The sequence below is a fragment of the Myotis myotis genome, unplaced genomic scaffold, assembly GCF_014108235.1.
Source record: "Myotis myotis isolate mMyoMyo1 unplaced genomic scaffold, mMyoMyo1.p scaffold_m19_p_3, whole genome shotgun sequence".
Lineage (NCBI taxonomy): Eukaryota > Metazoa > Chordata > Mammalia > Chiroptera > Vespertilionidae > Myotis > Myotis myotis.
Window position 1 is genome coordinate 159,411,902 of NW_023416335.1, and position 14,833 is coordinate 159,426,734.

The 14,833-nt window shown below is 39.0% G+C and overlaps 1 protein-coding gene across 1 annotated transcript; it reads left to right on the plus strand.

Annotated features, from left to right (window-relative positions):
* The first annotated feature begins 9,026 nt into the window (after nucleotides 1–9,026).
* LOC118650663 (olfactory receptor 10C1-like) lies at nucleotides 9,027–9,968 on the plus strand. Its single transcript, XM_036298997.1, has one exon. The coding sequence runs from the start codon at nucleotides 9,027–9,029 to the stop codon at nucleotides 9,966–9,968; it is 942 nt and encodes a 313-aa protein (XP_036154890.1).
* Nucleotides 9,969–14,833: the final 4,865 nt, after the last annotated feature.

Consider the following 14,833-nt stretch of genomic DNA (forward strand, 5'->3'; position numbering starts at 1 on the left):
ATTGTAAACAGTACCAAGATACATATATTGTTCCATAGAAGCAGTACCTTATATTATCTAACATGATTTGTATTATAAACAAGTAAGCAATTTTTCTTTTTTTTTAAATCCCTGGAATTTTTTATAATATAATAATTTTATAAATTAAATTTATAGGGGTGACATTGGTTAATATGATTATACTAGAGGCCCAGTGCATGAAGTTTATACACTGAGGGTGAGGGGGGTCTCTCAGCCCGGCCTGCACCCTCTTGCAGTCCAGGACCCCTTGGGGGATGTCTGACTGCTGGCTTAGGCCCACTCCCTGCGGGCAATTGGACATCCCTCTTGCAGTCCAAGACCCCTGTTCCTTACTGCCCAACTGCTCACTGCTCCTTATCACTACTGTGGAGGCAGGAGAGGCTCGAGAGGCTCCAGCCATCGCCGCTGTGCTCCCCAGCGGTGAGCCTGGCTTCTGGCTGAGCAACGCTCCCCCTGTGGGAGTGCACTGACCACCAGGGGGCAGCTTCTGCGTTAAGTGTTTGCCCCCTGGTAGTCAGTGTGCATAATAGCGACCGGTCATTCTGGTTGTTCCACCATAATGGTCACTTAGATTTTTATTATATAGACTAGAGACACAGCACATGAAATCATGCATGGGTAGGGTCCCTAGGCCTAACCTGTGATCAAGGCCATCTTTTGCCCACTCACCAGCCCCAGTCCCACCCTGCTGCCTCCATCCAATCCTAGTTCCCCTTGGCCAGGCAATCAATCTGAGCCTGCGGGCTGGGGTAGGGACCAAGAGGTCAGTGTTCTGTTTCCTCACCAGTCCCCAGTCGCACCTCGCTGCCACCCACCCTGGTTCCCCATGGTTCCCCATTGGCCATCCAGCGATCAGAGCCTGCGGGCTGGGGGGAGGGACCTAGAGGTGTTCAATGCACCTCATAGAGACTGGTTGATTGGTCATTCCAGTCGTTATGCTGTTATGGTTGCTGGCCTTTTATTATATAAGACTAGAGGCCCGGTGCACAAAAATTTGTGCACTCGGGGGGAGGGGGGGCCCCTCAGCCCAGCCTGTGCCCTCTAGCAGTCTGGGACCCCTCGGGAGATAACGACCTGCTGGCTTAGGCCTGCTCCCGGGTGGCAGAGGGCAGGCCCAATCCCTAGGTGCAGCCCTTGGTCGGGCTCAGAGCAGGGCCGATTGGGGAGTTGGGGCGCTGTCCCCTGTCATGCACAGAGCAGGGCGGATTGGGAGGTTGCGATGCCACCCATAGTCACGCTCAGGGTAGGGCCAATTGGGGGGTTGAGGCACCGTCCCCTGTCACACTCAAGGCAGGGTCGATGGGGAGGTTGTGGCACCACCCCCTGTCACGCACACAGCAGGGCCATCAGGGGGGTTGGGGCGCCACCCTCTATCACCCACAGAGCAGGGCCGATCAGGGGGTTGGGGCGCCGCCACTGTCACACTCAGGGCAGGGCTGATGGGGAGGTTATGGCTCTACCCCGTCACACACAGAGCAGGGCCCATGGGGAGGGGGGGTTGGGGTGCCGCACTCTGTCATACACAGAGCAGGGCCGATCAGGGGGTTTGGTTGCTGCCCCCTGTCACGTTGATCCCAGTGCTGGGAGGCATATTACCCTTTTACTATATAGCATAGAGGCCTGGTGCACGGGTGGGGCTGACTGGTTTGCCTGAAGGGTGTTCTGGATCAGGGTGGGGGTCCCCACTGGGGTGCCTGGCCAGCCTAGGTGAGGGGATGATGGCTGTTTGCAGCTGGTCACACACCCTTCAGGGTGGGGGTTCCCACTGGGGTGCCTGGCCAGTCTGGGTGAGGAGCTGAGGGCTGTTTTCAGGCTGGGGGTGACTATAGCTCCCAACCGCTTTTTTTTTCCTTTTTTTTTTTTTTTTTTTTTTTTTTTTTATTCTGGGCCAGCTTTAGCTTGAGGCTTGGCTCCAGCTCTTAGGCCTCCACTGCTGAAAGTAGGTTTCTAGCCTTTGCTTACAATGTTGCGATCCTGCTGGCTGAAGTTCGGCGGTATTTGTTACATAGTTTCTTAAACTGCAAGCTCAGAGGCCTGCAGCCGCAGGCGGGAAACGTTGGTTTCCTCCGTCACTGAGACAAGCAAGCCTCATGTTAGTTTCAAGCTGCCTGGCTGCCGGCCTTCATCTTGGCTGTCAGTTAATTTGCATATCTTGCTGATTAGCCAACGGGAAGGGTAGCAGTCGTATGCCAATTACCATGTTTCTCTTTTATTAGTGTAGATAGGCTTTAAGTATATATTGCTATGAAACATGATTGATATATTGTATTGTGTGTCCTGGAATTTTTATCCTTGGGATTTCTAAGGCTATTTTAATTTAGTAATAGAAACATACCATTCTTTGAAATGTTTTGTAAAGAGCTAACAAAACTGTGAAAATTACTCCCTTTAATTTATTATAATCTATTTGTGATAGAAGCAACTCTTACAAATATATAAAAAACTTAAAACAGTTATAAATTAGCACTGTGGGAATGATTCCCCAAAAATCTAATGAAATATTTGGGAGACAAAATGCCTTGAAAAGGCCCCAGGAGATTAAAGTTAAACTGTACATGAAAAGGAGATGTAATAAATAGTTCAATGGTAAACTCATCACTTCCTTATTTTACTTCTTTCTGGAAAAAAGATAAAGAGAAGCTTTCTACATTTGTAGAAATTAAGGGAAATTCCTTAATCCTTATTTTCCAAGCAAACTAAATAACAATGGTATAATGATTTAAATATTTTTAAGTCATCTATTGGATACATATACATGTAAAATAAGTAAAACAAATCTCTAATCATTTCCCAGGAAAATTTATGGCATAACATATATTTGATTTATTTTATTTCATACCTGTATCAAATAAGTAACTATATATCATACTAAATAAAATATTTGTAGTATTGCACAAGGAAAATCAAGGGGAAAATGATGCATTACTAAATAATGTATCAGGGTTTTATTTTTAAATTTTTTTACTGTAAGGTATTTTTAAATTACATTTATTGGGATAACATCCTATATAATAAAAACCTAATATGCTAAGTGTCCAGTCAGCCATTCAACCAATCAAAGCACAATATGCTAATGATATGCTATGGCTGCTTAACTGCTCACTATGACGTGCACTGACCACCAGGGGGCAGACGCTCCGACTGGTAAGTTAGCTTGCTGCTGGGGTCCAGCCAATCGGGACTGAGTGAGATGGGCCGAACATGCCCTGGAGCCCTCCCATGTCCCTCTCCAGCCCCGATTGTGCATCATTGGGGTACCTCGGCCTGGCCTGTGCCCTCTCACAATCTGGGACCCCTTGGAGGGATGTCAGAGAGGTGGTTTTGGCCCGATGGCAGAATGACCAGTCACTATGATGCGCACTGACCACCAGGAGCTGCCCCCTGGTGGTCAGTGCACTCCCACAGGGGGAGCACCACTCAGCCAGAAGCCAGGCTCCTGGCTGGTGAGCACAGCAGCAGTGGTGGGAGCCTCTCCTGCCTCCACAACAGTGCTAAGGTTGTCCAACTGACAGCTTAGGCCCCAGACTGCAAGAGGGCACAAGCCAGCCTGAGGGACACCCTGAGAACATGAATTTCATGCACTGGGCCTCTAGTTGGCTAATAAAATTATGTAGGTTTCAAGTGTACAATTCTATGACACATTGTTGTATATTGCATTGTGTGCCCACCACTCAAAGTCAGATCTTCTTCCATCATCATATATCTGATGCCCTTTACTACTCCCAAACCCCCTTCTGTCTGTAACCATCATACTTACTGTTGTCTGTGTACATTATTCATGGTGGCTAAGACATGGAAACAACCGAATTGTCCTTTGATAGATGATTGGATAAAGAAGACATGTTACATATTACTCAGCCATAAGAAAAGATGAAATACTTCCATTTGCAACCATGGGTGAAACTTGAGAATATGGTGCTAAATAAATAAATCAGACAGAAAAAAATCAATTTAATTAACTTTTTCAGTTTTATATCCCACATGTAATTTCAATATATGTGGGATATAAAACTGAGTAACCAAAAAAATGAGGCAAACAAATAAATAAAAGTTTTATAAGATCTTTCAAAGTCATGAAAATTCCCGAAGATAAGGTAAAATTTCAATGGAGTTATTTCTACATTATCTGTTCTTAAATGAATATCACTTACTCCTCTACTCCCGATTACAGCCTGGATGAGGGGATGATGGCTGTTTGCAGCTGGTCGCACCCCCTTCAGGGTGCGGGTCCCCACTGGGGTGCCTGGCCAGTCTGGGTGAGGGGCTGAGGCTGTTTTCAGGCTGGTGGGCGACTGAAGCTCCCAACCTCTCCTTTTTTTCTTTTATTCTGGGATTTATTTACCTTCTATGGCTGTCACTGGAACTGAGAGCCGGCTTTAGCTCTGAGGCCCAGCTCGAGCTCTCAGACCTCGCTGCTGAAAGCAGGTATCTGGGGTTTGTTTGGCTTCTATAATTGCAACATAGTTGCTTAGAGTGCAGCTCAGAGCCCAGCTGAAGCAGGCGGGGAACTTTGGCTTCCTCCATCGCCGGGGCAACCAAGCCTCATGTTCACTTCAGCTGTGTGGCTGCCAGCCGCCATCTTGGTTAGCAGTTAATTTGCATATCACCCTGATTAGCCAATGGGAAGCATAGCGGAGGTACAGTTAATTACCCTATTTGTCTATTATTAGATATGATTGTCCTAAAGCAAAGCAGATATACATATCAAAGGTAAGGTTTGGTATACAGTAAGCATTGTCAGGTTGGGGGAACTGCCTTCGGCTGTTAGACAGCAAGCAATATGCAAATCTTTAGGTTTGGGGAAATGCTTTCAGCTATTCCAGCAGGCAATATGTATCTTCAGCCCTACTGAAGCCTCAAGGTCCACCAACCTTTTCATGAACTTCTTGCATTTATGACCTTCTGGAATTAGCCCCCAGATTCAGAAATTTTTGCTCTCTGGCCATTGTATCTCTGTTCTTCAGGCAGAATTAAATAAATAATTCAACAAACAATTACTATACAATTTTTCTTTAATGAATTTTCTTTAAGCAATGAATTAAATCATAATCAGAAGCAGTCAGGAGAGACAGACAATTAAATGGACATTGGAAAAACTGCAAATACAAATGTCTTGATTGTGCATTGATATTCTATTATTCGTTCCCTTAATGTATGATCTTAAATAAGGTGACTATTATTTCATTCTTTTTAAGCAAAATTGTGAATATCCTTGTCTCACAGAAAAATTAGGAGGGTTAAAACAAATTATTATGGTAAAACAGCTACCAAAGTGATCTAGCATATTACAGACAATCAGGTTTGTTTTCCCCTAATAATCTACTTCCAGTTCATGGGAAAAGAGACTCCTTCCAAAAAAGATACAGATAGGTATAGTAGATAAGCACCAGTTCTTCTAAATTCATGATAATAAAAATTTCTAAGTTAAATCGAGGGTCCATTATGATTTTGATTTTATTTGATTTTAAATCCTAACTATACAGAAATTCTCATTCTCTCTCTCTCTCTCTCTCTCTCTCTCTCTCTCTCTCTCTCTCTCATCTCTCTCTCTCTCCCCCCCCCCCCCCAATGGGACCAGGCAGAGGAACACAGAAAAAAAACTCAGAGCTGTCCTCAGGACCGGAAATTATTCATTAGTCTTACCTCACCTCTAACCAATCAACTCCCAACGTGACTCTGAACCCCTAACCCGCAGTGTCTTGTGATTTTGCCTTATGTAAACTGCAACCTACCTGCCATCTGGGAGTTTGAGCTTTTGAGCACTAGCTTCCCATTCTCCTGGATGGTGCCATTCGTAATAAAATAGGCAATAATTCTCCACTGTAATTCATGGTATTTAGTGTTTGGCTCTGCTACTGCTAGGCAGACAAACTTTTTCTGATCTGTAACATAAGTTCTTGATCAAAATTCTCAGTTCTTGATAAAGCTAATAGTTATGGAGTTGAGTAGCATTCTAAATGCTTTACATTTATTTACTCCTTTTTTATGATAGCTTAATGAAGCATGAAATATTTATATCACCACTAAATGGATGAAATTAAGTACACAAAGAAAGTTTAATTATTGCTCAAATCACAGTATTAAGTTGAGAATCAGGACAATACAGGGGTGGGCAAAAGTAGGTTTACAGTTATGAGTATGCAAAGCAGTTTATTTTTGTAATACTATTTATTAATTCTTGTATTATTTATTTGTATTACAATTGCAATTTTTGAGATCTATTTGAGATCTTTATTTGAGATACTGATCTTATTTCCTCTATATATATAACCGGAAGTAGAATTGCTGGATCCTATGGAAGTTCTAGTTGAATTTTCTGAAGAACTTACAAGCTGTTTTCTATAATGACTATACCAGTTTATATTCTTACTAACAATGTACAAGGATTCCCTTCCTTTACAGCCTTGGCAGTACTTATTATCTCTTGTCTTTGTTGTTGTTGTTGTTGTTGTTGTTGTTGTTAATAGCTTTCCTAACAAATGTGAGGTGATGTCAAAGTGGTTTTGATTTGCATGTGTCTGTGATTAGTGATGTTGAGCATCTTTTCACCTACCTGTTGTACATTGTATATCTTATTTGGAAAAATATCTATTCAGGTTCTCTGCCCATTATTTGACTGGGTTATTTGGTTTTTGCTATTGAAGTACATGAATTATATATTTTGTACATTATCCTCTTATTAGATACATGGTTTGCAAATATTGCCTCCCATTCTACAACTTACCTTTTCCTTTTGTTGTTCATATTCTTTATTGTGTGGAAATATTCTTGTCTGATGTAATCCCACTTGTTTATTTTTGCTTTTGTTGCTTGTGCTTTTGATGTCATATCCAAAAATTATTGCCAAGACCAATGTAAAAAAGGAATATTATTCAGCCATAAAAAGGAAATCCAGCCATAAGTGACAACATGGATGAATCTGGAGGTCATTATACTAAGTGAAGTAACCAGTCACATAAAAACATATAATTTCACTTATAATTATAATATAAAAAAATTGAATTTATAAAAACAGAGTAGAATGGGCTAAGTCAGGGAAATAGTGAGATGCTGATCAAAGGGTTTAAACCTTCAGTTATAAGATTAATCAGTTCTGAGAATCTAATGTACAGTATAGTGACTATAATTAATACTGTATTTCATACTTGAAATTTGCTAAAAAGAGCAGATCCTCCTAGGGAGGGAATGGGAGTGAAGAGGAGGGGAGTCATTTGGGGAGGAGGGGAGAAGGGAAAAGACATCTGTAATACTTTCAACAATAAAGATAAATTAAAAGGAACAAAAGAGAAGATTCTAAGCCTACATATCATACACACACAAAAATATGTGAGGTGATGGATGTGGTCATTAAACTGATTGTGGTAATCATTTTACAATGTATACATATATCAAATAATCATGTTGTATACTTTGAATATATATAACTAGAATCTCGTTGCATGAAGATTCGCGCAATAGGCCTTCCTTCCCCCGGCTGCCAGCACCGGTTTTCCTCTGGAAGCCAGGACCCAGGCCTTTGGTCCAGCCATAGCAGAGAAGCCAAGCCTCTTCAGTCTTCAGACTTCAGTCTCCAGTCTTCAGTCTTCACTCCTGCCAGAGCCTTCAGTCTTCGCTCTGCGCCTGCAAATGCAAATTAACCACCATATTTGTTGGGTTAATTTGCATAGTCACTCTGATTGGCTGGTGGGTGTAGTAGAGTAACACCAATTTGCATGTTTCTCTTTTATTAGTGTAGTTTTTTTCAATTAAACCTTAATAAAGCAGGAAAAAATAAAATAAAATGAAACTGCCTTCCCCTTTCAATGAGGAACCTTGAAAAAGAAAAAGTATTTTGTTTGTTTTTTTGAAGACAGGAAAAAAAAAAAAACTTTCATATTTTTGATCAATTATTTTCATTAATTCCACTGAAAATTTAGAATTTCTCTAATCAAGCCCATGTATGCTGCTAACAATTTAATCATAGATAATGAATAAAGTGAATGCTCTCTGGGCGGTTTGTGGAGCCTACTTTGTGTACTCTACTGGGCCTATCAGTATTACAAAGTCCTGAGCCGTCATGCCCATTGAGGAGCTTAAGGAAGATTATCATGTCAAATATCCATAAAGTCAAAAATTAGTATGATGACATATTGAAAATCTCTTAGAAACTTTTAGGTTTACACATCAAAGCCTATGTGATGTAACTAATAGCAATAGATTATCTCTGGAAAATGTATTAAAAATAAAAACCCAATTCTACATTGAACGTTCATTGTTGTTTCTGAACAAATTCCTCTTGAGACAAATATAATTAAGCCACGCAGTGGATGCAATCCCTCCGGTCTTTAGTCAGAATACAAATACTACTGATTCCATCACAATGTCATAAGTTGAAATCGCAGTAAGTCTAGAAGCCCAGCAAGGGAAAGTTTACCTGTGGTTGTAGGTATGTTCTCTTACTCATAAATTCCTGTAACATTGCATTGAGGTTGTAGAAAGGAGAGTCTGTTAGTTTGGGTTTCCCTGATTTTTAGCTGCCTATTGGCTTATTCTTTTCAAATCAAAATGCATAAATATATGTATGAAAATGAATACATAAATGGCTGGAAATATACTCCCTTCCAAATGCATAAGGAATGCTGTGAAATTTGAAAGACCAGCATATAGCACCTTTATTTTTAATTATATATACTTAGGTTTTATGTGACTTCTTTACAGTTAGAATGCTTTCATATGTTACTTATATAACAGCCTGTGTATATAAGAATATCAAAAAGATAAAACAAAAATATCGTAATATTCAGAATTCAAAATCAGGGAGAAATAGTCCACCCATTTTAGTTGGGCAGCTATTTAGAATGCTTTAGTAAAAGGAATCCAGTGTGTAGGTTCTCATGGTAGACCACTGATCCTAGGAAAGTTCCTTTTTCTGAGGGGTGATCAAAACCTCTGCTAGGTGACTGGATTACATTAGGTATTATCTGCCCTCTCTGTTGTCTCCACAGGTATCTGGCTCTGAACCTATAATGAGTGGAAACGAATCCTTCTGCACCAGATTCACATTTGTGGCTTTCTCATCTCTAGCAGAGTTGCAACTTGTGCTCTTCGCTGTGTTCTTAATCATTTACTTGTTTACTGTGGGAGGAAACCTCATTATCATCTGTCTGATCTGCGTCACCCCTTCCCTGCACACTCCCATGTATTTCTTCCTGGTTAACCTCTCCTTCCTGGAGATGTGCTATATCACCAGTGTGGTGCCTCAGATGCTGGTGCACCTGCTTGTGGATACCAAGACCATAACTCTGGGAGGCTGTGCAGCTCAGATGTACATATTCGCCATCTTGGGACTGACAGAGTGTTGCCTGCTAGCAGCCATGGCTTATGACCGCTTTGTAGCTATCTGCTACCCACTGCATTACACTCTCTTGATGGGCCCTCAAGTGTGTTTGAAATTGGCTGCAGCATCTTGGACCACCGGGGTGGTGGTGGAATCAGTCCAGATCACCTGGATCTTCACTCTGCCCTTCTGTGGAACAGGCAAGATTCAGCACTTTTTTTGTGACATCATGCCTGTAGTGAAACTGGCTTGTGTTGATACCTCCCATAATGAGATTGTGATGTTCGCTGTCTCCGTGCTCTTTATCATGAGTCCCTGTTTCCTCATTCTGTGTTCCTACGGGCGCATTTTTGTGACCATCTTAAGAATCCCTTCAGCAGCTGGCAGACGCAAAGCTTTCTCCACTTGTTCTTCTCATATCCTGGTGGTTTCTCTCTTCTATGGCACTGCCTTGTTCACCTATCTCCAACCTAAGACTGCACACACCCCAGAAACAGACAAAGCAACTGCACTCATGTACACGGTGGTCACACCGGCTCTGAATCCTCTTATCTATACCTTGAGGAACAAGGAAGTGAAGGAAGCCTTTCAAAGGCTAACACAAAGGAGCGCTCTTAGGCAAATGGCCTAAACCAGCCATCATAGACAAAACTTACACTATGGTACAGAGAGGTTACCCAAAGTTTCATGATCCCTCTACCAATATATAATGTCATTAAAGTATTTACAGCATAGCAACCAAGAAACAGTTGGACCTGTTATACAGTTTTTCACTTTAAGTAAAAGGGAGCTATGCAGTAGGACCATTAAATAATGTATCACTTATTCAATCAACAATATTTAATGAACATAATTACTGAGAATCTCCTGTGTTCTGAATACCATTCAGTTTTTTTGCTTCTACTGTGGTAACAGGATTAAGATTAGTATGTTTCACACCATTTTACTAAGGAAAATGAAATGCTCTTTTTGTGGAAGAGAATTAAAAATGAATAGAAAGTAATTAATACATTTTTGGTGTCAAATATAGACTGTTAGATTTAAATTCTTAAGTAGAAGTACATGCTTTTAATTACTCTGGTCTCTATACAGCTTAATAATCATGCATCTGCAAAAATCAATGTTAGTAAAAATTGATGAGTGATATTTACTGTTTCATGACAACACAACTCTATTTAACTTGTAAGTCCAGTGAGGGACCCTGATGATTTATCTAATATGTATATTATGTGTGTATATTGCTAGGCCAATGATAAAAATATGACAATTTTATAAGATTTTTATCAAATTTTTAAATTGTGGTTATATCCCCCCCTTTTTCCTGTCTTTCTCTGTATTGAATACATAGTATATTGCTTTGTTCAAATTATCATTCTTCTTAAATCATCACTGATGTTCTACATTTTTCAGAATAGCAATAATCAGAATCTGAGATGTTTATCAATAGAATTACAACTGAAAAGGCCATACCTGCGGATTTTAAACTCAGAAACTAAGCATCACTGCAAATAGAAGCTGAACAAGTGAATTCATTTCTTGTGACTGAACAATATGAATTTTAGGAGAAGTGAGTGTTTATGTTTATACATGAGATACTGTGATAGTCTTAGATGAAAGAGACTTCACAAGAGTAGAATAACTGAAGGTCCATAGGCACTGCTTGTGTACAAGCAGATCCTCATCCCTTCCAACATTACCTCTTAGTTGTCTCTGACACACATAACAAATACTTCATATGCAAGCATGTGTGTGCATGCACACACACACACACACACACACACACACACACACACACACCAGTCCAACAACTGCCAGTCATCACAGGTTTTCTGATCTTTTGCATTGATTTGCTCCCATTTTAAAATATTGACTGCTCTGCAAAACCACTTAGAGAAGCTTTGGTGTTGTGATTTGCTACGAATGTGTTAAGAGATCTGTGCTTGCACCAGAAGTAGTATTTCTGGATGCTGTCAACCTCCAGTTCTCCAGGAGTCCAGGATGATGCTGAATTCTCAGAAAAAAAAGCTGAAAGAAATCTCTTTACCAAACTGATTTGTCACTTTATTCCTTGAGCTTCAAAACAGTTATTTCCCAAATTAAAAGTTCAAATAATATTTTCCACACATATCACGAGAGACAAATCGATACTGTTGGTTTAAAAGAATGAGGACAGGTTCCAAAAAGCATCCTCAAAAAGGCCCTATTTTAAAATGTATGGAAGGAAAAGAAAGTATACAGATCTGAGTTTAAACAATAAATAATCATGAACAGCAACGAGAGGCTTTCCAGCACGTGCCCACTTCTCTAAAACTTACCCAGCACTTAGCTCCCCCCATTTAATACTTGATATCACTTCCACAGTCCAAACCGATGCTAAGTACCAGAAATTTCCAGTAGTCAGTCTTGATATTACAATTATCATTCTATATTTTGAAAGATATTAAAGCATGTTTAAAATCAGGTAATAATGTTGATCTTACATGCTATTTCCTCTTTAAAATCTCCCTCTCCAACAACTATCCCCTTTCATCTAATTAATCCACATTTTCCCTTCAAATCTCAACTCAATAATTGCTTATTTATAAAAGTTTTCTTTTGTCTCTATAACTACATCTCTTCCTCCCATTACATGTTTTGTGACATTGTCTAATTTTCTTTGGGCTCTAGTTTCCTTTTCATATTTACAGTGCTTGGATTGTGTATTTAATTGTTTTTATTAATATACTTATTTGCAATAAATTGTAGGCTTCTGAAAGTAAGAACATGTCTATTTATTACTGTATCCCAAAACTTAAATCAGAGACTGATAGGGATAGATATTCAATTAATTGCAAAAATATTTAAAAATAAGTAAAAGAATAAGTGACAGTTATTTTAGGTTTTTTACCTCATTTGAGATATTCAAGTATATATTTCTTCTCCAAACTGCTTGTTATTATTGCCCCACAGATCTTGTACTTTTCAGATCTCCTTTGATATAGTTATATAATTTACCTTTGGGAGTGTGTATAGGCTAACTCTTCACCTCAAGCTATCTGTCCTTACAGGAAAGTGGACACTAATAATTAAATCAAATATTTATTTGGCACCTACTATATGCTGGGTATTGTCCTGTGCTTTGCAAAGTTTATCTCCTTTATATCTTACAACAGACCTGCAATGAGAACATTATTATCTACATTATAGAAATGAGAAAACTGAGGCCCAGAGGGGAAAAAAATAGAAGGGGTAAAGACACAACACATGTATGGCATATTAATTCAGTCACTTGGTATTATTCTACCTAACCATACTCCAATCCCAAAACCAGTTAATCAATTTTTATTTTAGTTTCAGAAATTTGATAGAAAATTAAAAATGTATAAAATACTCAAACTGTACACTTCTTAACACTCTGCCGACCATGTGTTGGAGGAGACAGATCTATTCTAAATACATTCTACTATGTTTTTGCTTCTATATTCTATTAATCTTAATGTGTAAGAGGTATTTTAGAATTTGTATTTCCTTCACAACTCTTATCCCTTTGCTTTGTTCCTCATTGGAAAAGCACAACTTCATAAACCTCAAATTATGTGTTAGAACATGGGTGGGCATGTGACCAAGGCCTCACAGAAGAGACTGGCTTAAAGTTGGAGACATGACTCAATAAAGCCCAATCAAGCTAACTCTTGAGTTTTTACTTAAGCAAACAAGAAAAAGGTGATATTGGCAAAGGTGGGTGGGAGGAGAGTGATCAACCAATGAACGTGTATGCATTTATGCGTAACCCTTGGACACAGACGATGGGGTGGTGAGGGCCTGGGGTGGGGGGAGGCTGGAAGAGGTTAATGGGTTAAAAAGGAGGACCTATGTAATACTTTCAACAATAAAGATTAAAAAATAAAAATAAATTTTAAAAAAATAAATGAAAAAGGTGATATCTTTTCCATTAGAGTTGAACTTGGAAACATGTAATTCTAGAACTCCTGAGGGCTATATCACAAGGAACGAGTGACTTTACTATAACGTCAATGGTAGGAAAACACTACTTAGAGTTGCATACATCTTGAGTCGTGATGACATATAGGCCTGTGAATCCAGTAATACACTCCAATTTTCTATTGCATGAGACAATAATGCCTTGCCTCTTCAATCATTTTCTTGCATCATTCTGAGATGAGGTATTCCTTACCAGTAAGTGAACAATCCTCAATAATTCAAAAACCATTTTAACTAAAGTTCTAGAGATTTAGACAGCTATTTTTTTAACTGTATCTTTTTACTCTTCTGGAAAAGATTAGTTATTGCCACACATTCTTCTTCTAGTCTGACACATCCTTATATAGAGTTGAACAGTCCCATATTAATAAAATAAATCTAGGACACATGTATCCTTTAAGTGTAATTCAAGAATAATGCAAATTACTTCAACAAATATTATTCATATATTATAAAATAAATAATTCAGAGTCATTCATTTGTTTGACAGAATTCCCAAGGATTTTAATTTTTATGAGGTTTTTCTATTGTCCTCAAATGGAAGGGGCTAGCTAGACAAATAACCTTTGTAACCAGGTCACCTGACTCAAGAGCAGTTTCCCAAATACAAGACCCAAAGTATAGGGTTAGTCTCCAGACTCCTTTCAAGAAAGACATGAATGTACTATAATTATGTTTTAATTTTTGAATTAAAAAATAATGCTTAATTAAAACAAAAAAAATAATGTTTCCTCAGTTTCTACATACATTTGTCACTAGGGGAAAGTAGATGCCAAATATTTGTTAACAATTATTGATCGATCTAGCAACATTGATTAATCTGGCAACAAGGATAATAACCCAGAATAGAATTTTATATGCTTGTAAGTTTTCACCAAATTATGCATGTTTTCAATATAAACAATACAATCAATTCAAGTTACTAATAGCTGATTAAAAGCCTTATAATAAAGGAAATAACATATACTATATTCACATCCTACCAGTTAAAGAAATTTATTCAGAGGCTTTTTATTTAACTCTGTAGGGTTTAGAATTACTAGACTGCCTATTTGAAATTCTTCCTAGCAGTGCCATCTGGTGGAAAAAAAGTTATAGTGATTGGTGTGAATGTCTTACATGGATTTTTTTTAAGACTACACATTTAATTTAAAAAACTACTCATGTCATTTTTATATTCTTATCTTGATAACAGTTTGATTACAAATTATATTATCCAGTTTTCATGTAAATATTGTTCACAATTTTATTTTTTTCTTTATTGATTAAGGTATTGCATATGTGTGCTTCCCCCCCAGTGCCCCCCCCCATCCCTCACACCCCTGTTGTCTGTGTCCATTGGTTAGGCCTATATGCTTGCATATAAGTCCTTTGGTTGATCTCTCCCCCTTACCCTCACCTTACCCTACCTTCCCTCTGAGATTTGAGCATCTGAGCAATGCTTTTCTGTCTCTGGATCTGTTTTTGTTCATCAGTTTATGTTGTTCATTATATTTCACAAATGAGTGAGATCAT